This window comes from Hyperolius riggenbachi, chromosome 8, assembly GCF_040937935.1.
Source record: "Hyperolius riggenbachi isolate aHypRig1 chromosome 8, aHypRig1.pri, whole genome shotgun sequence".
Classification (NCBI taxonomy): Eukaryota; Metazoa; Chordata; class Amphibia; order Anura; family Hyperoliidae; genus Hyperolius; species Hyperolius riggenbachi.
The window spans coordinates 97,453,480-97,479,438 of NC_090653.1; the positions used below are offsets into that span (position 1 = coordinate 97,453,480).

Below are 25,959 nucleotides of genomic sequence, written 5' to 3' on the forward strand. Positions count from 1 at the left end.
ATGGTATAGATGGGGCTTAACTATTATATAAAGACAGTAACCCCTCCCAATAGAAGTTGTAGGGTAAACAACTGGTGTCATGTGGTCCACATCACTATGACAACCAGTTCCTCTTACCAAGGATAGCAGCTTCCTCCAGCCTTGTCTGGACACACTGAGTGGAGTCGGGTTCATTGTCTCCACCTCCTAAGTGGTTGGTTGCCCCTGCTGCAACCCACCTTTGTGAGTAGCACTCTTGACAATTTTACATCCATTTGATTAAGAACAAACTACGCTTTCTAGGCTCCCTTTGTCTCTGTGTCTTTTTTTTCTTAGGGTTTCAAAACACCTCATCCCTCCATATTATATAAAGAAGTCAGGCTGCCACATTCAGTGCAGTGAGCATGTAGGTTTTGTACCTGTGAGTACCTAATCATTTTCTGAGTCTACACACTGTGTGCATTCCTGACCCTCTAAGCTCCTGCTACTGGGTGTAAATTACAGTAAACACTTTAAATAATGCTTAAAGGATCACTGCTGTGAAAAGTGGTAACATTTAAAATACATGTACATGTATATGTTATGGCCAGAACCCGAAGTTTGGCCACTTCTGCACTGCGGCCAATGTGAGAAATGGAATTATGCCTGTAACATTAATGTATCTTCTGGCCGCAGCGCAGCGGCCAAATGTATCACAACTTAGTTAATTTAATGCAATTAAGCCGGCGGCAATGTAACAGATCAAGCCGCCGGCTTTTTCTCTGCCTCTCTCTCCTCCCTCCCTCCTCTCTCTCGCTCTTCTATGGGCAGCCGGTGGGGACACGCGTGTTCCCCCGGAGTCGTTCGTCGTGGCAGGTAATCCTGCCGTTCTTGCAGAGCGGGTGCTGGCAGAAGCAATGTCTGCAGCCTCCCCGCTCTGCTTTCCTGGCGCGACGAACGACTCTCAGGGACACGCGTGTCCCCGCCGGCTGCCCATAAGAGAAGGAGAGAGAGGCAGAGCAAAAGCCGGCGGCTTGAATTGTTACATTGCCGCCGGCTTAATTGCATTAAATTAACTAAGTTGTGATACATTTGGCCGCTGCGCTGCGGCCAGAAGATACATTAACGTTACAGGAATGATTCCATTTCTCACATTGGCCGCAGCGCAGCGGCCACTTCGCACATTGGCCGTCCAGAACCTGAAGTAGCCGGCCAGAACTAGAAGTGGCCAAACTTTGGGTTCTGGCCGTAACATATATATAAAATGTACATTTGTCCTCAGGGCCAGATTTACCACAAGGCACTGTAGACATGTGCCTACAGGCGCCTGATGATGGAAAGGCAGCTCACTCCCCTCCTCAAGGGCCTCCCTCCTGCCTTACCTATGCAGAGGACCGAGCAGAGCGTAAATGAGAGGTTATTCACACAGCTCTTGGCATTCCAATAATGAGATCTCCCTTCAGTCGGAGAAACCTCTAGCTACTTAATACTGAGGTACCTCTGGCTACCTAATGCTAAGGGCGACCTTTAGCTACCTATGACGGGCTGGGGAAGTAAGGGAGAAGTGACAGCTGGGCCATCCAGCACACTTGCGGCGATGCCGTTCACTGGGGGTTTGTAGGTTCATGGAGAGTGAAGTCTAAGGTGCCAGGACATCTGTGCCTATAGGCTCCTGTGATGGAAATCCGGGGTTGTATGTACTAGTGTAAAATGCACTATAAAGTACATTTTTTTTCGATGTTGTTGTCAATTATAGCAGGTAGCGCTTAGTGTAGTTTTCCTTGTTAAAACAGAAGGTATTTTCAATAAATCAGCTTAAGTGAGCGACTGCAGTCTCTTGCAATGCACCGCTACTGAATATGCAAATTATCTCTTGATACCTCTGAAGCCAGACGTACATTTATAACCACTGCTGCAAGCCCATAGCTTATACAATTTACAGAGCCACATCAACCCCACATGCAGACAGCCTGTTTCGGACTGTTGGCCCTCATCAGTGCATGGCAGGGATTGATATGGCTCTATGGAATAGGAGCTTGGACCAATACAACAGAATACCCAAGCAATTCGGGGTGCGCCAAAACTACTAGGAAAATATAGGGGACTAACTGAGACCAACCGGGCACTGCTACAGAAAATCTGATCATTGTGTCTTTTCCAGAAAGTTGACTGTGCTGTCATATGGCTGATGAATGGCAGGTAACCGAACCAGAGTGTGTATCTGTAAAATAATGGTACCACTCTGGCATAGACCGAAATGAGCCAGATACATTTTACAGTTTACATATGCTTTTTAATAAGAGTCCATTGATTGTGACATATATAGTCGGTGTAAACACAATTGTACCAATGGGTGCAGAATTCTTTAAACCATTTCACCTGTTTTTTATTTCTCATATTTTCAGGGCTGGTTCTAGTAACAATGAGCAACATGCCCCCCTCCCCCCCAACAGCCTGGACAGACCTGAGGCCCTTTGTAAAGGTGGCCACAACACACCATACAATTTTCATGCAATCTTATTGTACAATTTTTATACAATCTTATCAACATCCATGTAGTATAACAGCACTTGGGGATTGATTGTACAGCCAGATTGAATGAAAATTATATGGTGTGTGGCACCTTAACATTTGTCAGTTCACAAAAGAGAGGCGCCCCTACAAGGATGCAGGGATGGAGCTAGACAAAGTTGCGCCTGTGGCAAGGTAACATTTTGGCGCCTGAAGGTCAGGTTTTGGCACCAAAACGGCGCCTAAAGGTCAGGTTTTGGCACCTAAAGGTCAGGTTTTGGCACCTAAATTGCAATTCCCCATCCAAATTTTGCTGCCTTTTTGAAAATTCAACAAACTGCGCCTGGGGCAAGAGCCCCTCCTGCTCCCCCCTAGATCCGTCCCTGCAAGGATGAAGATGGAAACTCATGGAAGGATTGGAGGACCATGCCAGTTGGGACAGGTGAGTATCTACTCTGCTGAAGACTATGCAGGAGACCAGTGGACCATAGTTCAGTTGGTTGATGTCCTGGTGGTGGTGGTGGTGGAGGAGGGGGCAGCCGGCTCAGGCGCCTGGGAAAATTGCCCAGCTTGCCCACATGGTAGCCCCAAACCTGCAAAGTTTTGTTAAGAACATTATTGAGCACTTAATGAAACACACTTCAATGATTTGTTACTTACAGATAATAACAATGGTGATATAAAGTACCAGCATGCTCTCCACCATAGCCAGAAGCACCAGCTCTTCTTTCCAATCATCATTTCAATGTCCTGGATGAACCGATTGCCACCTACAAGTAGACATTTCCAGTTTGACAATGCCAGAAAAGAGAATTTACAGTCACAGGATTTAAACATTGATTTCTAGAGGGTTGCATTAACTGGGAATATTCATAGAGTGTGAAACCAACGTATTCAACTTTATAAGTAGAAATTATTTATTGATCTCAAAAATCTTTTCATATTCCAGGTTTTTCCAATAAAAATAGCTATTTAGGTATGCAGGTGTCCTAAAAAAAATGCTGACGTAAACTGCCATCTCTACTCTGATAAAAATGCTCTGTAGGCATTACGTGGCCCTTATTGGTGATTTGATCATCACCAGCAAATTGGGAGTTGGCAGTAATAAGAGTTATCTCATTGCAGATCCCAAAAGTATTCTTCCATCCTAAAAAAACAGCAAAAGAATGGCAGTCCACACAATCGGGCTGATGATTGACAGCTGAGGAGCTCACGAGGCTAGGCAGCAACTCACAGAGCAAAATTTAAAGGGATCTTACTTTCTGTAAGTTTTGAGCAAGGGTCCTTTTAAATTTTGCTCTACCCTAAAAATACTTTGATCTTTCATAAATATATCAATGTTTTCTTTTTGAGACACACTGTGGTGTTAGGCAAGGTATAATGCAGCAGTCCATTATCAGTGATTCATGAATGGGTCACTAAATGTCACTCAGAACTGAACATGACACAACACCTTGCGTTTTAACCCCCAAATTCACCAGAAGTTTAAGGTTCATTGAGTTACCTTAAAACAATATTCTTGCGTACATTTACAATCAGTGGCGTAGCTAGAGATTATGGGCACCATAGCAAAACTTTCAAGTGCTCAGATGTAGGCACTCTTTAGCTATGCCACCTGCCCCTACCCTATGGATATCAGTTAGTTGGCAATTTACACTCTTGTGCAATTATGCATATAGTCCATAGGCACTGATAGAAGGTGGAGGAACACAAGAAAGTTAAAGAGGCAGTTTAGTGAAAATTATTATTTGCCATTAACCCAGGGGCGCCCCTGGCCATTTTGTCACTCCAGGCGAGAAAGTTTGTGCCCCCCCCCCCCCCACATTGCTCCCCCCTTCCGGTATTTCATGCAATTTGTAAAAAAAAAGTTATAAACGGGGCAATTATGTTTATTATATATTACCAACTATAATGCATCCTTTTTGATATAAAGCGTTTGCCATATGATTCATGCTGCCACCGTTCCCTAAGATAAAATCAGCAGATAGCATGGCCACTTCAGAACACGTTCAGATATATAATAGCACAAATAACAATGTCAGGTATCTACAAATCAAATGCAGATAACACGTCCCCCACAGATCAAATGCACATAACACGTCATCCCCCATAGATCAAATGCAGATATGCCCCCCATAGATCAAATGCACATAACACACCCCCCACAGACCAAATCCAGATATGTCCCCCATAGATCGAAATGCACATAACACGTCACGCACAGACTAAATCCAGATATGATTCCCATAGATCAAATGCACATAACTCGTCCCCCACCGATCAAATACAGATATGTCCCCCATAGATCAAATGCACATAACACATCCCCCACAGACCAAATCCAGATGTGTCCCCCATAGATTGAAATGCACATAACACGTCCCTCACAGATCAAATGCAGATATGTCCCCCATAGATCAAATGCTGCAGAAGATTTCAGTGCTATATAAATACATAATAATAATATGGTAGGACATTGCGGAGAGGTCACTGGGTGCTGTTTGGGGGAGAATGGGCAGGAAAGTTCATTGGGTGCTGCTGGGGGGCTCAAGAGAGGTCACTGGGTGCTGCTGGTGGTTGGGAAGAGAACACTGGGTGCTGCTGGGGTTGGGGTCAGGAGAGGTAACTGGGTGCTGCTGGGGGTCAGGAGAGGACACTGGGAGTTGATTGGGGGTCAGGAGAGGTCACTGAGTGCTGCTGGGGGTCACTAAATGCTGCTGAGGGGGTCAGATGAGGTTACTGGGTGCTACTGGGGAAGGGGAGGGTGATCAGGAGAGGTCACTGGGTGCTGCTGGGGTTGGGGTCAGGAGAGGTAACTGGGTGCTGCTGGAGGTCAGGGGAGGACACTGGGTGTTGATTGGGGGTCAGGAGAGGTCATTGAGTGCTGCTGGGGGTCACTGAATGCTGCTGAGGGGGTCAGATAAGGTTACTGGGTGCTACTGGGGAAGGGGAGGGGTGATCAGGAGAGGTCACAGGGTGCTGGTGGTGGTTGGAAAGAGAACACTGGGTGCTGCTGGGGTTGGGGTGATCAGGAGAGGTCACTGGGTGCTGCTGGGGGGGATCAGGAGAGGTCATCATTGGGTGCTGCTGGGGGGGGGGCAGGGCAGGAGTCAGGAGAGGTCACTGGGTGCTGTTGGGGCTCAGAAGAAGTCACGTGGGGGGGGGGGGGGGGGGTCAGGAGAGGTCACTGGGTGATGCTGGCCTGGGGTGGTTCTGGTGGTGAGGAGAAGTCATGGTCCTGCTGATGGAGTGGAGGCACCATCTTACCTGTCCTGCTCACAGAGTCCCAGTCTTTCATTCATTACAGCCACAACTAGAATTCATGGTTGGGTGGGGGCGGAGCTTCAATTCGGTGGGGGCGGAGCTTCAATTCGGTGGGGGCGGAGCTTCCCGCGGCCGGGGTTTCACCTGCATACAACCGAAAGCCCTGGAACCAGGCCAATATCTCCTCCCCTTCCCTCAATGTGAGTCGCAGCATGACCGGGGAAGCCTATGGTAGGGGATTCAGCAGTGACAGTCTCTTCCTCTCCTTCGTCACGCTGGAGTCACGCTGCGAGGGGGGCGGGGCTCCTTTAGCTAAACATGCTTCCCACATTGGCTCTCCTCCTTCTGTTGAACGGCACACCCCCTCCCCTGCTCTCTTCCTAGCACAGTGGCGGCAGAGAGATAACTTGCCCGCAGCTTTAAAGGGGCCATGTAGCGGGTAATTTTAATGACACAGAGCGCGCCCTGTGCATTGTGGGGGCGCTTCAGGCAGTTGCCTGGAATGCCAGTGGCTAGAGGCGCCCCTGCATTAACCCCATATCAGTTATGTAATATGGAGAGTATACATTTCTTCATAGACCTTGTGTTAAAAAAATAGATGATAACACTAATTCTGCTTTTTAAGACCGCTGAGCTGCATCATTAGCATGCTAAGCGATGGACTTCACTGATAGTAGCAGACATTCCAGCTGATTTATAACGGCTGTCTGACTCACTACAGAAAGCCGTGCTGTTCTCACATGTAACTAGCTAAGTAAATAGATAAAGCAGATACTATTGTAATGATCGGTGTCAGCACGCAGAGAGAATCTGATTATTGGTGTGCTGCAGACTCACCAATAATGCAGATATACACCGGATTATGAATGATCTGCAGAATCACTAATAATCCAGGTATGTCTAACCTCTGGACACCTGTAGGTATATGAGTGTTTGGTGTAACAGTAATACTTTGAGTAAGGCACCTGCTGAGCAGGTGATGAGAAGCAGCCTGGAATACTGCTTATGCTGACACAGGAACCTTCCAACAGCCTGAGATTCTCCAAGGGGTGGAGTCAGGCTGAAGGTAGGAGGAACCTGCGCAGGAGTGACACCTGAAGGGTGGATGTCACAAGCATGTCGGGAGACTATCTCTTAAGAAAGAGAGATAGTTCCCAAGGTAATAACAGATATCAAACAATTCCTAGTCTTGGTGTGAGGTCCTTGGTCTCTACACCCTGGAACTAGTCTGATGCATAACACAATGATAACACAGAGTCCCTAGTCTGGTGTGAGGACCGTAGTCTTGACACCCTGGAACTAGTCTGAAGTATAACACAAATGATAATACAGTTCCCTAATCTTAGGCGTGAGGGCCTTGGTCTCTACTCCCTGGAACTAGTCTGGAGCATAACACAAATGATAATACAGTTCCCTAGTCTTAGGCGTGAGGTCCTTGGTCTCTATGCCCTGGAACTAGTCTATAACATAACATTAACAAGCGAGAGTATTCTAGCTCAGTGTGAATTCCCAGGTCCGTCCTGGTTCTAACACACTGTGGGATCTGACTATGGTCTGAATGCTTCCACGTAAGTGTTTGCAATGGCAGACCACCAGCAACTGGCAAGCAAGCTGTATAAATAGCTGCTGGAGTCTGCCGCCCCGCCCAAGCCACTCAGCCAATCATGAGTCCAGCAGGAATCAGCTGATCCTCCTGATCAGCTGACACTTCCCCTGCTGGTATAAAGGTCCTGACATCTGGGCCGCACGCGCGTAGCTCTCCATCTGCCCATGTGAACTAACAGAACCAGCCACACCAAACGCACGCTGCTGCGTACAAACCGCCGCGTTGGACGCGGAAACAGCCGCCTTGCTGTCAGTATGAGCGGCGGCTTTTCCACGTTCCCTCGTGGTGCCAGGCGCACGTCTCCGCATGCCAGCCGCTGTGCTAGACGCGGACTCAGCCGCCCTGCCGTTAGAACACGCGGCGGCTTTTCCGCGTTTCCTCACAACTATCAGTGAAGTCCATTGCTTAGCATGCTAATGACGTAGCTCAGCTGTCTTAAAAAGCAGAATTAGTGTTATCATCTACTTTTTTTAACACAAGGTCTATGGAGAAACGTATGCTCTCCTTATTAAATAACTGATATGTGATTAATAAAAACCATAAAAAAACATAAAAACTGCCCCTTTAATAGTAAATACATTTAGTACCTGGGCCCCCACTGCTCCAGGGCTGCTATGGCTGCTATGACTATTGCTATGCCCCTGTTTACAATAGATGAGTTTGAAGCAAGCAGCCAATAGTATTAATATTGCTAATTTTATGTAACCCATATTATATTACTAATAAGTTACTGCTCACATCAAACACGTCCTAATCCCTTCTCTTACAATAACCTTCCTAGTACTCATCTAACAATGCAACATCTAACACTGTCCTTCCTACTATCAGTTTACCTGCGCTGAATCAAAGTACCACAGTGCACCATAGTTACAATTAACATTGCACATACTTCCAACATTTTCAGATAAGAAGGAGGAAGCAGAGCCCCGGAGGACAGAAGAAGAATGGCGTCCGACGTCGGGATCCCTGGGAGGTATGTAGAAACGCTCCCGCTGCGCGCATTGCTCTGCATAGAGCCTCCAGCGGCTACCCTGAGCAGAGGTCGGGATTACCGCTCTGACCTGCGGTTTTCAGCCCCGACCCTTGCTCGGGGTTACCGCCAAGGAGGTTAAATGATGGGAATGTCGTTAGAGTCAGTTAAACACATTTCTCTGTATAAAAATACATGTATTTACACAGACCTGTACAGCAGTGCTGAAAGAGGAACAAATGAGGAGGAAAGGACAGGCGGATTTGGTTCCCAAAGAGGGACTGTCCCTCGAAAATGGGACAGTGTGGAGCTATGAATGACATGGCAGGAAATGATAGTGCCAGGATGCTACCTGCCTCCTGCAATATAAATGAGCTCTTCAACATTTTCTTTCATTTTTAACTTTTTTATTGGAAAATGTTCAGCACATTTTTTTGATCATTTGATTGTTCTTTCACCTTAAAACCTAGGTAACCCTTTATGTTCCACATTGTTTTGTATTTAAAGTGTAAACTGTTCCAGTGTTGCTGTATATTCAGTAACATTGGACAGGATCAGCTGTACTCAGCATTCCTAGCCGCCACCCCCTTCTCTCACACCATGTTTTGTGGATTGGATGTTGGTCTTCTTTGCTGTGCTCAGCTGGCATGCTGTAACAATGTTAGTGCCCCATGGTATGAGGTTAGAGGAATGAGAGCAGTGGGGGGCCTTTCATAATGCTACACACCTCTGCAACAGCCAGCAGTGAAGAGGGGTGGAGATTAGAAACGACAAGAAAAGAAGATATTTTCACATAATGATATATTTTTCTTAATAAAGATAACTTCACACCATTATGGAACTGAACATGCATTCCAAACAATGCATGTTCACTTCCACTTTGCTTCAACTGACTTTTAATCAATGTTATAAAATACCCATTAGGACCCTTTTACACTTAATGCGTTTTAATGCGTTGCTATGTGTTGCATTTTAATGCGTTTTTTTTCTCTCCATAGCAGTGCAGTGCATTGTTTTTTTTCAGCAGAGAGTGTGAAAGAGGCCATAGGGATACATGGACACTGGACTGCACATCAGTTGTCCTTTCAGTTACAACTAACTGCAACTTATTAAAGGGAATGTCTGAGTATTAAAAGAAAAAAAAAATATATACTTACCCGGGGCTTCCTCCAGCCCCTGGCAGCTGTCCTGAGCCCTTGCCACAGCTCCGATGTCCAAGGATCCCTCCATTAGAGGGAATTTACTGCACCTGCGCAAGCGCTGCTGGTGACTGCACTCACGTGGTATGGAGCGTTCTGCGCATGTGCCGTACACCTGTGCAGAACACTCCACACCCTGTGAGCGCAATCACACAGTAGATGCCAGAGCTGCGGCGAGGGCACAGGACTGCTGCCTGGGGCTGGAGGAAACCCCGGGTAAGTACATATTTTTTTTCTTTTTTTAATCCTCAGACATAAGTGTAAAAGGGATCTCAGGCACTACTCGCCTGCATCAGCAGGCGGTGATAGAGTACCACTTTTTTCTAGATCTGAGCTTTTTTCTAAATAAAACTATAATCATCAGGAGTTTCATTCTGTTACATAAATTATTATTATTATTTAGTATTTATATGGCGCTGACCTCTTCCGTATATTGTCATATCTATACTCGCTGAGTTGCAGTGACCTCTCAGGTGTCAGAGGGCATCCGTCCTTCGTTGTTTAAGGAAGGACTCTCACTGACACCTGATAGGTCACTGCTACTCAGCGAGTTCAGTAATTTATGCATTGTTTAGTAAAATAGAGTTTATTTAAAGCTGAACTGGCCTCAATGGTAGCAGACTTTACTCATCAGACCTATAGGCCACCAGAGGATTAAGGCTTGTTCAGACAGGCAGTATATACGGTATTTTCAGTGGCAACAAAAGCAACGTTTGAAAGGGATCAACCACAGTTCCATTCAAACGACAGTGATAGCTTTTTGTGTTGTTCATGTAAACGCCATGGTAGATCCTTTAGTCTCATCTCGTCTTGGATGCTACAAGTAGTGTCGTAGAAGGCTGCATTCAAGCAGTTCCACGTCCCCTTAGGGACTCAAGATGTGACACCATGGCAAAACACTGAGCACCGATGCTGAGCCCTTTTCTCGGTAGCAGAAAAGCGTTTTAGCATCGGCTAAATGAGGCACCGCCAGCCGCCCCGCAGAAACCCATCTGATCTTCAGTGAAATGCCCTAGTGTACGCCAAATGGTAAGTATTAAATATTTAAAAGTTTTGATTATTAAATAAATATATTAATATGTAAAATGGACCTGAATCAAAGAAATTTACTTTAGTACTGAACACAACAATTAAATATTTAAAACACTGATGTTACCATAAATCCAGGCAATGCCGGCCAGCTCAAGCACTGCCGCAAACAGGAGGGCCCATCCGCTGCAGAAATAGTCAATCAAGTTTACCCAGTAAATCCCTGCCTGCAGAAAACAATAGCCATAACTATGACAGCATGTAAGAGAGCTAAGGCACAATATAGAAAGTAAATTTCAAATATGCACTGATTTAACAAAATAATGCAAATTTTCAGTATCTTAGTATAGAAAGTGGTGGTTCTTGGACAGAGACAAATTTACTGGCCCATATGCAATTCCCTTTTTCTCCTGAGTTTTCACCTAGATGATATAACGACACCTTGTCATAAAATGCCTTTTAAATCCCCAGCAAATGAGAAAATCGTCAAAATAATTGTCATAGTACTGTTTCACCTACTTTCCGGTATTTTTTTTAATTGTAAAATGTTGAAAAGTTATTTTAACCACTTATGGACCGCGGTGTTAAACCCCCCCAATGACCAGGCCATTTTTTACTAAATAGGCCACTGCAGCTTTAAGGCCTTGCTGCAGGGCCGCACAACTCAGCACACAAGTGATCCCCCCCCCCTTTTCTCCCCACCAACAGAGCTTTCTTTGGTGGGGTCTGATCGCTCCCCCAATGTGTATATATATATATATATATATATATATATATATATATATATATATATATATATATATATATATATATATATTTTAATTTCTTTATTTTTTTACTAATACATTTCTTCTTCTTTTTTTTCAACCCTCCCTCCCCCAGCCAGCCAATCAGCATAATGGGCTGTCATAGGCTTCAGTCTATGTCAGCGGATCACTTTTGGGCAGCCCAGGGGGACAGCCATGTAACCTGGCTGTCCCCAGTACAGCACTGCCGTAGATCGCAGCGATGTACATAGTAAATAGACGGCGCTCCGCCATTCCAGCGGGGTGCGCGCATGATCCCCTGCTATCCCCACCCAATCAGCGTGGTGTGGTCCTGGGGCTTTTACGCTGCTCACACCAGTCGGCGTGGAGCAGTAGCAAACTGGTTAAGGAGAAGATGAGAATGATCTCTTAGCAGAAAACTCAGGATAAAAAGTAAATTGCATATGGCCCACTTGTGTTTGAAGCTAATGTTAGCCTAAGGGCCTCTATTCAATTATTTTCTTCCCTTGAGTTTTCTCATAGGATATGTGTTCACATATTATCAGTAAAACACGTCTTTCCCCCAGAACACAAGAAAGTACAAAAAATCAGTTTGATATTATTGCGTTGCCCACCGTTTAGTCCTATTTCAATTGTCGTGCTGAAAACCTATTTTGCAGAAAAATTTAACATGAAAAATTGTCTCCTTGGAGAAAACACAGTTAAAATGTTAATTGAATAAGGGTGATCACTACTAGTAGATCCAAAAAGGACACACGGACACCAGGAGCCCCCTATGGAGTAATATTGCCAGGTATTGGGTAAAGGATAAAGGGTAGATATATACTCACAATGCTTGGGTTGCTTCCCAGAGGCAACCATTCGAATGGACATGTGGGGAGGTACCGTGTCCACTTTTAGAAAAGGTGTTTCAGTCGCTGCTCCAAAAAAGGTTCACCCCACAGTCAGGTTGTGGGGTGAGTATCCTAACAATGTAGGGGTAATTGGGGTAGACTAAATACAAATGCAGGAGGTGCCCAAAAATTAACAGTGCAGGGTAAAAAACTCTGATGCTACCATAAGAAAGAGGATCACAATGAGTTTTATAAAAAGGTTTTGGAATTTTGTACAGCACATAGGACTGGGTGCTAAATAAAATTTGTATTGAATAATTTGGATAATTAAATAAGGGCTATACTTTATAATTTGTGGTAGAGAAGGCAAATCATCATTGTCGTCTAAATATTGATTGTTTACACACTCCGCCATTGTTTACATGGTCCACCATTAGAAATCTTGTCTAATATCCATTCTACCACTGCAGCTGCTAACTTTGTACTGTGTGATGTAGTACAAAGCTATGCAAACATCATGTATTGTTCCCACTCATGCCAACCAACCTACCGGTATTGACTGGATAAAGAACCAGCATGCACAATCAATATTTGATAATTATATTGATTGTGCAAACAAAATGTAACACATTTTTATTAGATATTATATTTGATCAAATTAATATGCAATCTATTTGGCCCAAATGAGTAAATCAATCCACTGCGCTCTCTTTTGATGACCTAAAACAAAAAAACACACTGCACATCGCGTGATCCTGTCTCTAATATAGTCCTTCTCACACCCACATTAGTGTGAAATCTATTTGGCCCAGTGCACACCAAAAACCTCTAGCAGATCCGCAAAACGCTAGAGGTTTTTGAAGCAGACTTCAGAGCGAGAGGTTTTCTAAACATGCCTAGCGTTTTTTGGAGCTTTTTTGTGTAGAAGATGTCATATATTGTTACAGTAAAGATGTTACTAAACAACTTCTGTAACAAAAACGCCTGGAAAACCGTTCTGATCTAGCATTTTTCAGAGCTGTTTTCCACTTTCCTATACTTTAACATCGAGGCAGAAATACCTCAGAAATCGAAAAAATGCTGCAGCCCCGAGATTGCGTTTGTGGAAAAAACAAACCACTCTGGTGTGCACCATCCCATTCACTGCATAGATAACAACTGCAGTTTCTTAAATCTTCCTGTTCTGGAAACAATATTAGACTTATGTTTCTGTCCCTAATGTTTCATTTCTTAGCTGTACTACACATGATACAAATCATTATATAATCTTTTTTTGCTTCAGTGTCTCTTTAATTCCATCCACTTTTTTCTCCCACATTTTCTCCTAAGAGATAATTTTTCCTATTTTTGTTAAAATAACTTTTCAGGGCTCTGCAAATAAAAAAGTAGCAATAAGTACTGTCAACATTATTCTATTTTCTTGCTTTCTGGTGGTTTTAAAGGCATTTTATTGATAAGGTGTCTGTCTATCTGTTTGTTAGTTTTTCTCTCTTTTCACTGCGTATTGTTTACTCTTCTCATTTTCTAGATGAACAGCTCCCTCGACAAGGGGTATATCCGTCCTTAGCCTACTCTGCCACAAGGGCCTTGGTGTACAATCCCTTTTTGGGCTTGGGGACAACCTCTTATTCCGCAGCTTCATGCTAAGGTGCATTTTTTGGATGAATGACTCATGACCTGTACTATCAGGAGAGGTTGTTTATGGTTTTATTTACAAAGGTTTTGTTGATCATTGATCAATTTAATTTCCAAGTGGTTCCTCTGGCATGAGGTTACTGGTTCATTTTTATAGATTGATATGCTCAAATCATTCTCGGGCAGCACTGGTTAGCCACCAGCTACTGTATCTGTTATTGACTTGTTTTTGTCTCATCCTATGTAGAATATTTTCTACTTACTTGTCTTTTGTCTAACTCTTACTCTACGTTTTATGAAAATGATAATAAAACAATCTTTAAAAATATCACCTAAGAGAAATACTTTCCTTTCATAGGTGACATGTTAGTTAAAGGTCACTGTATCCGAGTACTTCAGAAGATGAGCACCTCTGTAATGTAATTCCACGCTCGTGTGTGTGTGCAGTACAGAGCCACTCATCTTAAGAAGTACTCAGAGACCTGCATACTTTCATGGCCTATGATGGAAACTCAAAGGCTTCTTCAACATTAAAGTTGGACGCTGGAATGGGGGGCCTGACAATGGAATGAGGTGATGCAGATGGGGAAGGGGAAGGCTTGAAGGGATCCAGAGCTTTCCCTCCTCTTAGGTGAGTATCTAACTTTTTTGTTTTAGGAGGTTATGGTTGTCCTTTAAGTGTGCTAAATATGGCCCAACTATTTTAATTATTTCTCAAGAAAGATTAATCTACAAACGTTTAAGCTAAACCTGGCTATGCATGCATGGTTCTTACTACTCAGAGTAAATAAGTAGGGTCAGTAAAATGAAAATTAGCCAGGAATAATCCAGTCCAGGCCATCACCATTTTAGGTGTGGCATTCAACCCACCTATAGAAGTTCAGAAATGGTCAGGTATAAAAAATGAAATTTGTCTAGGTAGGTTATTTTGATTGTTCCATTAAAAGATCAGATAGGCTACAGTTGCAATACCTGAGTAACACAAACCAATCCCAGTAGAAACAGGACAGCACAACAAACACTGGTGATATAGATTCGCCTTTTCCTCATCAGCTCAGGAAATGCATCTTGTATAGATGTTGTTATAGTTTCTGCATAAGAAAGAAAAATTAGGCTGATTATTTGTTTTCAGTCTTTTATAAAAAGAAACAGAAGCATAAGAAAATGCAGGGTTTTTGCAAAAATAAAACACCTGGGCCCATATGCAATGAAAGGGACACTTAAGTCAAACAAAAAAAAAATGAGTTTTACTCACCTAGGGCTTCCAATAGCCCCCTGCAGCTGTCCATTGCCCTCGCCGTCTCCCTCCGATTCTCCTGGCCCTGCCAGCAGCCACTTCCTGTTTCGGTGACAGGAGCTGACAGGCTGGGGACGCGAGTGATTCTTCGCGTTCCCAGACACATTAGCACCCTCTATGCTGCTATATGTATATGATATATGCTACAGTAGCATAGATGGTGCTATTGTGGCCAGGAACCCGAAGAATCACTCACGTCCCCAGCCTGTCAGCTCCTGTCACTGAAACAGGAAGTGGCTGCCGGCGGGGCCAGGAGGATCGGAGGGAGACGGCGATGGGCACCGGACAGCTACAGGGGGCTATTGGAAGCCCCAGGTGAGTAAAACTCATTTTTTTTGTTTGACTTAAGTGTCCCTTTCAAGTTTTCGGACAAGTTTTCTCTTAGGTGATATTTTCACAATTGTCATAAAAAGCAATTTACGCCACTGGCAATCAAAAAATACTTTAAATAAATGTAATGGTACTTTTTCACAAACTTTTGGGTACTTTTTCAATTGTAAAATGCTGAAAAGTTAGTTTAAAGAGAAGATGAAAATCATCTCCTAGGAGATAACTCAGGAGAAAAAGTTAATTGAATATCAGCCCTGGGCCCATATGCAATTAACTTTTTCTCCTGAGTTTTCTCCTAGGAGATATTTTTTTCATTTTGTATTTAAAATGCATTTTCAGCACTTTGCAATTGAAAAGCCCAAAAAGTGGGCGAAAAAGTAATGTCAAAATTATTTGGAGTATTTTCTTGCTTGCTGGTGGCTTAAAAAGTACTTTATTGACAAAGTGGGAAGATATCACCTAGGAGAAAACTCAGGAGAAATAATGAATTGCATATGGCCCAGGAGTCATACCCTTTGCTTGTCACTTTTTCTGTCATTTCAGAATTAAACTTACCAATCATTGCAAACTGAGAGTCCAGTCCCAAGGTGAGAAGCATGAAGAAGAACAGGAAGGACCATAATGGAGAAACCGGTAGCTTGGTTAAAGCTTCTGGATAGGCAATAAAGGCCAAACCAAAGCCTAAATTATAAAATAAAAAAGTAGAATGTTCAATGAACATAATTGCAACACCTTCTTGCTACAAGATAATAGGGTGTTTAATTCTCTCCTATATCAGTCAAAACATGAAGAAGAAGAATATTTGAGGTTACAGCGGGCTTGCACTTCAGTGTGAAGTTTACCTGTAAGTGCATTGCTACCTGACCACTTATAGGTCCACAATATTATGCCTGAGGCTGTGGAAAGGGGGGGGGGGGAGGGGGAGGGGGGGAGAGGAAGCAATGTTTATACAAAAAGAAGGTCTTTATTACAGGCATCTTCTTATTGATGCAACCGTGGAAGTGGCTGTACATACAATTAAGCATACAGTCAATGAAAACTATGCTTCACTGATACTGTTAACATGAGCGTTTTGAGGTTACGCACCACATGCAGTGCATTACAATGCCCCACGCCGTTATGCCGCACCGCTTTCACAGTACTGTGAACGCCGCATAGATGGCATATTTTAATCTATCAAGCCACGTTACAAAGTGATCGACACCTGCAATGCACCACTGTGGTTATTAAAGAGACACTGAAGCGAAAAAAATGATGATATTATGATTTGTATGTGTAGCACAGCTAAGAAATAAAACATTAAGATCAGATACATCAGTCTAATTGTTTCCAGTACAGGAAGAGTTGAGAAACTCCAGTTGTTATCTCTATGCAAACAAGCCATTAAGCTCTCCGACTAAGTTAGTCGTGGAGAGGGCTGTTATCTGACTTGTATTATCTCAACTGTTCCTGGACTATTTACTTTTCCTCTGCTAGAGGAGAGGTCATTACTTCACAGACTGCTCTGAAAGACTCATTTTGAATGCTGAGTGTTGTGTAATGTGCACATATTATAGAATGATGCAAAGTTAGAAATAACACTATATACCTGAAAATAAAAGTATGAGAATATTTTCTTTGCTGCTAATCTTCTAGTAATTATTCATAGTACACAACCAATTCACTATATCATATATTTTTTTTCGCTTCAGTGTCTCTTTAGGAGTGGCAAATTTTGTTCCCAGTCTAGCAAAGTTTCAGACGAGAGGCACAGGGCACCAGTCCATCAAATAAGCATTTTTATTCAAACTAGTGGCAGCACATATGTAGAGATTCAGGGGTTAAACAGGCTCTGCCCTGACAGCTGTTTCAGCTGTTCACGGCAGGATTGGAAGGCGGCACACAAGTGACCCTGGAAGAGGGAAATCGGAAGTCACTCACATGGGGATGGCCTGTGGTTCAAACTGTTTCCGGTCAACTATGAAAGCTCTAAGTAATACATCTGTAAATATACAGTGGGATGCAAAAGTTTTGGGCAACCTTGTTAATCATCATGATTTTCCAGTATAAATCGTTGGTTGTAACAATAAAAAAGTCAGTTAAATATATCATTTAAGAGACACACACAGAGATATTTGAGTGAAATGAAGTTTATTGGATTTACAGAAAGTGTGCAATAATTGTTTAACCTCCTTGCCGGTCTAATTCCCGCCGGCAAGGAGGCAGCGCAGAACTTTTTTTTTTTTTTTTAAATCATGTAGTGAGCCCAGGGCTCGCTACATGATAGCCACTGAGCGGTGGCATCCCCCCCCCACCCACTCCGATCGCGGCGTATCGGCGGCGATCGAATGTTACAAGCATCTAGCAAAGTGCTAGCTGCATGTAACAGCGGCGTAGCGGCGGCGATCGAATGTTCGAATGTAACAAAAAAAAAAATTGCAAGTCGGCCCAACGGGGCCTGAGAAATCCTCCTGCGCAGGTTACCCCGAGCTGAGCTCGGGATAACCGGCAAGGAGGTTAAACAAAATTAGGCAGGTGCATACATTTGGGCACCACAAAAAAGAAATTAAATCAATATTAAGTAGATCCTCCTTTACAGCCTCTAAGTGCTTCCTTCATGTTCCAATGAGTGTCTGGATTCTGGTTTGAAGGTATTTTGGACCATTCCTCTTTACAAAACATTTCTAGTTCATTCAGGTTTTATGGCTTCCGAACATGGACAGCTCTCTTTAACTCACACCTCAGATTTTCAATTATATTCACGTCTGGGGACTGAGATGGCCATTCCAGAACATTGTACTTGTTCCTCTACATCAGGGGTCTCAAACTTGCGGCCCGGGGGCCATTTACGGCCCTCGATACAATATTTTGTGGCCCGCGCCGGTAAAAGCTTCCTTATAGTTCGCTTCAGTGCTCCCAAGTAATCCGCCGCATTCCCGTCGCTAAACAAGGGCTGCAGAGCCCCCAAATCGCCCGGGGGGCAATCCGCCGGCATTTCCTGGAAGGGGCAGAGCTTTCAGCTTCAGCTCTGCCCCTCCTGACGTCAATCGTGGCGCATCGCCGCCTCTGCCCTCACCTCTCACTCTTCCTTCACAGAGAGGGGTGGGGAGAGGTGGCGATGTGCCGCGATTTACGTCAGGAGGGTCAGAGCTGAAGCTGAAAGCTCTGCCCCTTCCAGGAAATGCTGGCGGATTGCCCTCCGGGCGATTTGGGGGCTCTGCAGCCCTCGTTTAGTGGCGGGGATGCAGCGGATTACTTGGGAGCACTGAAGCGAACTATAAAGTAAAATAGGCAAAATAGTTTGCTTCAGTGTGAATTTGATTTTGATGGTGGGCGGGAGCTGCTGATTGACTTTTTGTGAAATCCCTTATGCGGCCCAGCCTCATCCTGACTTTGCCTCCTGTGGCCCCCCAGGTAAATTGAGTTTGAGACCCCTGCTCTACATGAATGCCTTAGTGGATTTTGAGCAGTGTTTAGGGTTATTGTCTTGTTTAAAGCTCCAGCCCCGGCTCAGCTTCTGCTGATACTGAGTGGAATCCATGCATCCTTCAACTTTGACAAGATTCCCAGTGCCTGCACTGGCCACACAGCCCCACAGCATGATGGAACCACCACCATATTTTACTGTTGGTAGCAGGTGTTTTTCTTGAAATGTTTTCCTCCTTGCATAACTCCCCTTGTTATGCCCAAATAACTAAACTTTAGTTTCATCAGTCCACAGCACCGTATTCCAAAATGTAGCTGGCTCGTCCAAATGTGCTTTAGCATACCTCAAGCGGCTCTGTTTGTGCTGTGGGCAGAGAAAAGGCTTCCTATGCATCACTCTCACAGACAGCATCTCCTTGTGCAAAGTGACCCGAATGGTTGAACGATGCACAGTGACTCCATCTGCAGCAAGATGATGTTGTAGGTCCTTGGTGCTGGTCTGTGGGTGGACTCTGACTGTTCTCACCATTCGACGCTTCTGACTATCCGAGATTTTTCTTGGTCTGCCACTTCGAGCCCTAACTTGAACTGATCCTGTGGTCTTCCATTTCCTCAATATGTTCCTAACTATGGAAACAGACAGCTGAAATCTCTGAGACAGCTTTCTGTATCCTTCCCCTAAACCATGATGGTGAACCATATTTGTCTTCAGGTCACTTGAGATTTGTTTTGAGACCCCCACGTTACTACTCTTCAGAGAAAATTAAAAGAGGAGGGAAACTTACAATTGACCCCCTTAAATACTATTTCTCATAATTGGATTCACCTGTGTATATAGATCAGGGGTTACTGAGTTTACTGAGCCAATTTGAGTGCTAATAATTAGTTCTAAAGGCTTTGGAATCAATAAAATGACAACAGTGCCTAAATGTATGCACTTGCCTAATTTTATTTAAACAATCATTGCACACTTTCTCTAAATCCAATAAGCTTAATTTCACTTTTCAAATTTTACTTTGTGTGTCTCCTATATGATATGTTTAACTGACATTTTTTATCATAACAACCAACGATTTATACAGGAAAACCATGACGATTAACAAGGTTGCCCAAACTTTCGCATCCCACTGTATATACCAGCACTTGAGTATCGTCTCGTTGTTACATTTTGTGGCCTTTGAAGCAGCGGTGGAGACCGCAAAACAGCTGTCAGGCTGGGGTGTGTTTAACCCCTGCATCTCTGGATATGTACTGTCACTAGTGTGTAAAAGTGTGGATTTGGTGGATTGGTGCTCTGTCTCTCTCTTTTCATTTGGATTATTGTTGGCTGGAACACAGAGAGCACACAACTGCACAGCCACTAGTGCATCCCTGCCAGTGCACTTTGTGCCAAACTTCTTTGCCTACAAGCAAAGTTTGAACTTCTGGACAGTCTATTGGCTCCTCTTGCATGTAAGTTAGGTAAACAGGCATTGGGCTTCACAGAGTTAGACAAGAACACACTACCTCCCACTGCCGACAATCCTAGTAGGGTGAAAAATAGAGAATAACTTCTAGCAACCAATGATCAATGGAATTCCTTTCTGATGTTAACAACATGGCAGATTGTAGTAAAAACACACATAAAAGATTTAAACTTTTCATTCCGATCACTAACAGATCACAAAACGCAGGGTACAGTTAAACTAATGCTTTGTTCTATCTGTGGCGCAAGGACCTCCCAAGCACATTTGTTGTCCTGACAAGTTTTTGGAGCAATTGAGATCCTATACTTTGTACAGAAGCTTGATCGTTCGTAGCTCAATCACAGTAGTGGAAATTAGGAAGAGACCGTGATTGCTATTGCGTTTCCTTGTGGCAAAGGGCCCTAACTGGTTGAGAAAGTTCCTGGCTGCTTCTGCTTATTATTCACGGATTCCATTATTTCCAATTATCCAAGATCCACTTAGCTTAAAGGGGCACATGGCAAAATTTTGGCTATTGGGATTTCCCTAATAGCATGTCTCTATTAGAAAGAGCAACACATATTAGATGGTGTTTTTGTTTACAAAGGTCATCTGGGTAATGTATAGCTCAGATACAGATCCTGTCATCATCAAGGCAAGGGAAGCTAGGCTGTGTGATTAGAGCTAATATCTTTCTCCTCTCTGTCAGTTCAAAGCCCCGTTCTCCTAATGCAAGTTCAATCAGCAGCAAGAACCTTGTTGTGGAATGTCCTAGTTAAATAAACAGGCTGCCTGTTTACTTAACACCTTTCACAGCATTAAGAGAACAGGATTGCATTAAAAGAGCTGGGCTTTGAGTTGACAGAGAAGAGAAAGATATTCAGCCCAACTGAATACAGAGTACGTTGTTTCCCTTGCCTTTGCAATGCCAGGATCTGTATGTGAGCTATAAATATTATCCAGATGCCCTTTGTAAACAACAGCACTATCTAAAATGTGTTGCTCTTACTAATAGAAACATGCTACTAGGGAAATCCCAATAGCCTAAATTTCGCTGTAGCGCCCCTTTAAAGTGAACAGAGCGCAATTTTTAGCAACCAGGGCATCTCAATAGCGCATTAAAAATGCATGCTAACAATGTGCCTCATTATTAAAAAAAACCTAAATGTTACCTCTTATTTTTAAATTTAGAAGTTTAGCAGAGCTTTTTATTACCCTACGTCCAAGGCCTACCTGACCACAGAACTTTCAGGTAGATAAGGACTGATGTAATTATTTTATTGCACACATTAGGCAAGAGCAAACAAAAGCTTTCATGGGGGATGGGACACTGTACTTCAAAAAGTTTGGAGAAGTCACAAATGATATCTTCACACCTGCCCCTGGATAAATAAATGCAGCTAGAAGAGGAAGGGGGAACATCACAGCTCCTATAGCTATTAGAAACCTGCAGGAAAAAAGTGGCGCTTGGTTCCCTTTAACCCACTATTTACAATTGTACATACCTGAATCAGCTATTTCAGACACAGCCTTTTCAGAAACATGAGCCATATGTCCCAGAATGGAGAATATAGCAAATCCTGCAAACACGCTGGTGGCACAGTTTGTTACACAGACAATAATGGCATCTGAGTAACAGTTGTTGTAGAATTTGTTGTATGAAGATAGAGCTATAAGTCCGCCCCATGCTGTGGAGAGTGAGAAAAAGATCTGAGTGGCAGCATCTTTCCAAACCTGCAAGGTGACAAAAGGATATTAAACATAGTATGCAAACTGTGAAGTCTATAAAGTTCATGAGCATACAGCGTTCCAAGCTGAAATCCATACAGGCAGATAAATACACAGCTGACATATTATCCCTGCCCTTACTATTTGGACATTCAATTGATTTTGTATAGTTGATTCATAATTTGGTGCAATTTTCATGTAATTTTGGCATCATTTTCTTGCTGACTTTAGCAGTCAGTAACAAAGCATGAAGTAGAATAGTGAGAAGAAGACAAAAACATTTTTCAAAAAGACCTTGTAGTTTTCAAGAAAAACTATTTTAAAAATAAAAAGAAAAAATGTTTTTAAAACTGTAATTTTTCTGAGTTTAAAAAACATTTTTCCTTTGTATTTTAAAATCAACTTTCTCAAAAACTACAAGGTCTTTTTGAAAAATGGTTTTGTTCCCACAACTCTCTCCTAAACATACAAAGAAATGTAAGCATATATGGGGGCTTTGCTATTAACCGCTAAAGTCAGCGTGAAATTATGCGAAAATTAAGTGAAATTGTGAAATTACGGTTCCGGATTACGTTCACAAACAAAATTATTATGATTTTCCTGAAATTTCGCATTACTATTTTGCATCCTAATCATGATTTTCGACGCAAAATCATGATTATACGAAATTTGCGCTTATCACTAGTCACAGAGGCCAGTCAAAAACTACAGCTAGAAAGTTACATGAGAAGTGCATGCAGCCCGTAATTATTTGCATTTCATTGATCGGCTATTATGAAGGCTAGGGCGTGATCACTTTTTAGACAGATTCAATCTCTTTGATCAATTACACCAGAGTCCTTCTGATTTCTGCATAGTTTATCAATCAGTTTTATTTGGACATCAGAAACTTTATTCATATCCTTGCCAGCTGGAGAAGGAGCAATAGGGGATTGATGGCCACAAAGTCTGTACTGCATCTGGCAGAACAAAGAGTTAGATTCATTATGAGTCAGATTTTTTCCTGAAATCTCATTGAGATCATGCAGTGTGGTACATCCATCTGGGAGTAATCAGTTACCTGTCAGATTAGCCAGTTATTGACTTAGATTAAGTTATACATAGTTACACACAGTACCTAACTAACGACCTGATGCACTAATCTCCGGAAAAGATGTCATGCGCAGAGTGCAAAGCAATTTTACCATTACTAGCACAGGAGGAACACTGGCCATTAACCCTTAGTGTCACATGCATTACCGTGGTAATGTACCTGTTGCTATGGTAACGCACAGTGTGATGTACTTTACCATAGCAACCCATGCCTTACCGCTGTAACACATATGGTGCAAAGGGCTAACGGTCAGTGCTTCCCTACACTAGTAATAGTAAAATTGCTTTGCACTCCCTGTGCATGGCAACTTTACAGGAGCTAAGTGCATCAGGCCCCTCTAATTGTGCACAAAGCAGCCCTGGCCAACAAACTGTATGAATTCAGAAGGTGTTTGGCCACCGATACTATCTGTAAACAAAAGTGCATTTAATCAATATCTATTGAACACATGACTTAGCTTAATCTAAAAATAAAGGAAAAACCAAGACAATGGAATAGTTCTCTTTAGTTCGTGACTTTTAAGCCCTCTAACCCTACCTGGCTGGAGTTTGTTTATACTAAAGAGTCATATCAAGGTCAAGTATTCAGACATTGCTCTAAGCTCTTCACAGACAATTCCATCAGTCTCATGGAAGAAGTGTCAGATGTGCTAACAAAAAATACATGTGGGATTGTCCGTGTTTGGGAAACTTACCCGTTGCTTTTCTTTGAAAAAGTGTTCCTAAGTTCAGGTACACTTTAAGGAAGATCTGAACTGAGAGGAGAAGGGAGGTCGCCATATTTATTTCCTTTTGCAAAATGCCAGTTGCTTGGTTGTAGTTATTATCTTTTGTAGTTTTTGAGTTACATGCCCGGAGCAAGCATGCGGTCAATGGAGTCAGAACATCTGAAGTGCCCTCTCAATCTAGGTCAGTCATTTTTAGTGAAGTAAAGCCTGAGAATCAGTACACTCACCAGGCAAGTTTACATTTCTCAGCATAGGTGTCATTTAATACAGGTTTTTGGATTTCACACAAGAAGGAGCATGGCGTAAAGTGCATTCGAAGTGAGCATGATATCCAGGCTGCCACAATTATTTCCTTTTAAACAATATGAGTTACTGTACAGTCCTGTTGATCTTCTGGCATCAGTAGTGTCTGAGTCACGCACTTGAAATAAGCATGAGGCTAATCCATTCAGACTAGAGTCAGAGCACCTGATCTGCATGCTTGTTTAGTGTATATGGCTAAAAGTATTAGAGAGACAGGATCAGGGGCACAGCCAGACAACTTGTGTTGTTTAACCATTTATGCCGCCTGGACGTGAAGCTCACATCCAGGCAGCTGCTGCTGTGCGGGTGCGCACTCCCGTGCACAGTTGCGCGAGTGCAACCTCGTGCACGTGGTGCCCCCGTTAGCCCAGCGATCAATGAATCGGAATATAATTCCCATTCATCGATCTAAGTGCCCGCTAGAAAGACCAATGGCTTCTTTTCAGAAACCGCCGTCTTTCTGAAAAAAAAAAAAGTTCCCTGTCCTCCTCCTTGTGGCCAAATAGTACTACTACATTTACATACACTTTTGTATGTTTTTTTTGTGACTACCACAAGAGCCAGGAGTTTGGTAGTAAATGTTTGGTAATGATTTGCTCCTTTGTAAGTGGTCCTTAAAAATGCATGAACCGTATATGGTAAATGCATATATATATAAATGAATGCAATATACTGATATGAAAACAGAATGTTTCACCTCTGCATCCATTAGTTTTGTAATGTTTGATTGTGTTCCAATGTAATAGTTAATTCCATCATATGCACCATCTAGAGTTGCTCCTCGAACCAACAGAATGATAAGCACTACGTAAGGAAACACAGCTGTGAAGTATACCACCTAAAATGAAATGGATATAACAGTTATTTTGTAGGCAGAAAACATCTACTTATGTAATATGCCACATATGAAATTATGATTATGTGAAAATCGTGCTTATCACTGCTGAATATAATTGCAGGAATCCTTCCGGTACCTTTCCAGATGATTTAATTCCTTTGAAGAGCGCAGCTCCAACGATAATCCAGGCTAGAAGTAAACACAGAGCCAAGTACCAAACCACTTCACCAGTCTCATCCATACCACTAGAGCGGCGGAGCGCCACTTTACTGTAAGCAAATAACGTAGAAAGGACAGTATAAGGCAACAATGAATTAATCTAATGACTGCACTCCCCACCTCTCTTCCACCACTGCCACCTACCAAACAGGTGGACCCACCTACCTTCCAGATCGACGGGGTCCTCAGTTTTAGAGGCGAGCCCCCCCCCCCCCTAAAAAAATGCATTATGGGGCAAAATTCTATCTTCCATCAGTAGGAATGCCAAACCCATGCCTAGGGCCATGCTCCCCCATGCATAGGAAACAAAAGGAGGGAGGTTGATAGATAGACCAGCCTTGCCCCTCTTTCAGTCCAGTGTGCCCAATGCCCCAGAGTGCATTTCGTGACACCTGGGCCCATGTGCAATTAACTTTTTCTCCTGCATTTTCTCCTAGGAGATATTGTTTTCATATTTTCTTAAAATAAACTTTTCAGTACTCTGCAATCGAAAAAAAATACCAAAAAGTAGGTGACAAAAATTCCACGAAGCTGGCACCACCGAATGTAGTAAAAAGCTCTTTATTCAAACGTCATTAAAATGACATTCAGTCAATAATAAAAAATGTAGCAATGGCGACAGCCCGCTGTTTCGAACTTGACGTCCTTTGTCAAGCCATACTGCTATCACTAAACATAAAACACACCTCCTTTAAATAGTGGTCAGTTACACAATCAACCAATGAGTTTGAAATCGCAACAACCAATGAGAATGCCTGACAGGGGGTGAGGACCTGATGGGGAACTGCTCTAAATCATGTGA

The 25,959-nt window shown here is 43.0% G+C and overlaps 1 protein-coding gene and 1 long non-coding RNA gene across 2 annotated transcripts in view; one reads left to right on the plus strand and one right to left on the minus strand.

Annotated features, from left to right (window-relative positions):
* The window catches only part of LOC137528275 (sodium- and chloride-dependent neutral and basic amino acid transporter B(0+)-like), a 102,757-nt gene that overhangs the window by 9,942 nt on the left and 66,856 nt on the right, over window positions 1-25,959 (minus strand). Inside the window, exons 6-12 of the mRNA XM_068249568.1 lie at window positions 25,075-25,207; window positions 24,798-24,938; window positions 21,755-21,983; window positions 15,955-16,080; window positions 14,745-14,863; window positions 10,665-10,764; window positions 3,130-3,239 (exon numbers count right to left, since the gene is read on the minus strand). Coding sequence (XP_068105669.1) covers window positions 3,130-3,239; window positions 10,665-10,764; window positions 14,745-14,863; window positions 15,955-16,080; window positions 21,755-21,983; window positions 24,798-24,938; window positions 25,075-25,207 — 958 coding nt within the window. The remainder of the gene's footprint in view (window positions 1-3,129; window positions 3,240-10,664; window positions 10,765-14,744; window positions 14,864-15,954; window positions 16,081-21,754; window positions 21,984-24,797; window positions 24,939-25,074; window positions 25,208-25,959) is intronic.
* LOC137528277 (uncharacterized) lies at window positions 148-16,074 on the plus strand. Its single transcript, XR_011023335.1, has 3 exons — window positions 148-222; window positions 13,666-13,785; window positions 15,943-16,074. It is a non-coding gene; the product is annotated as an uncharacterized lncRNA (long non-coding RNA).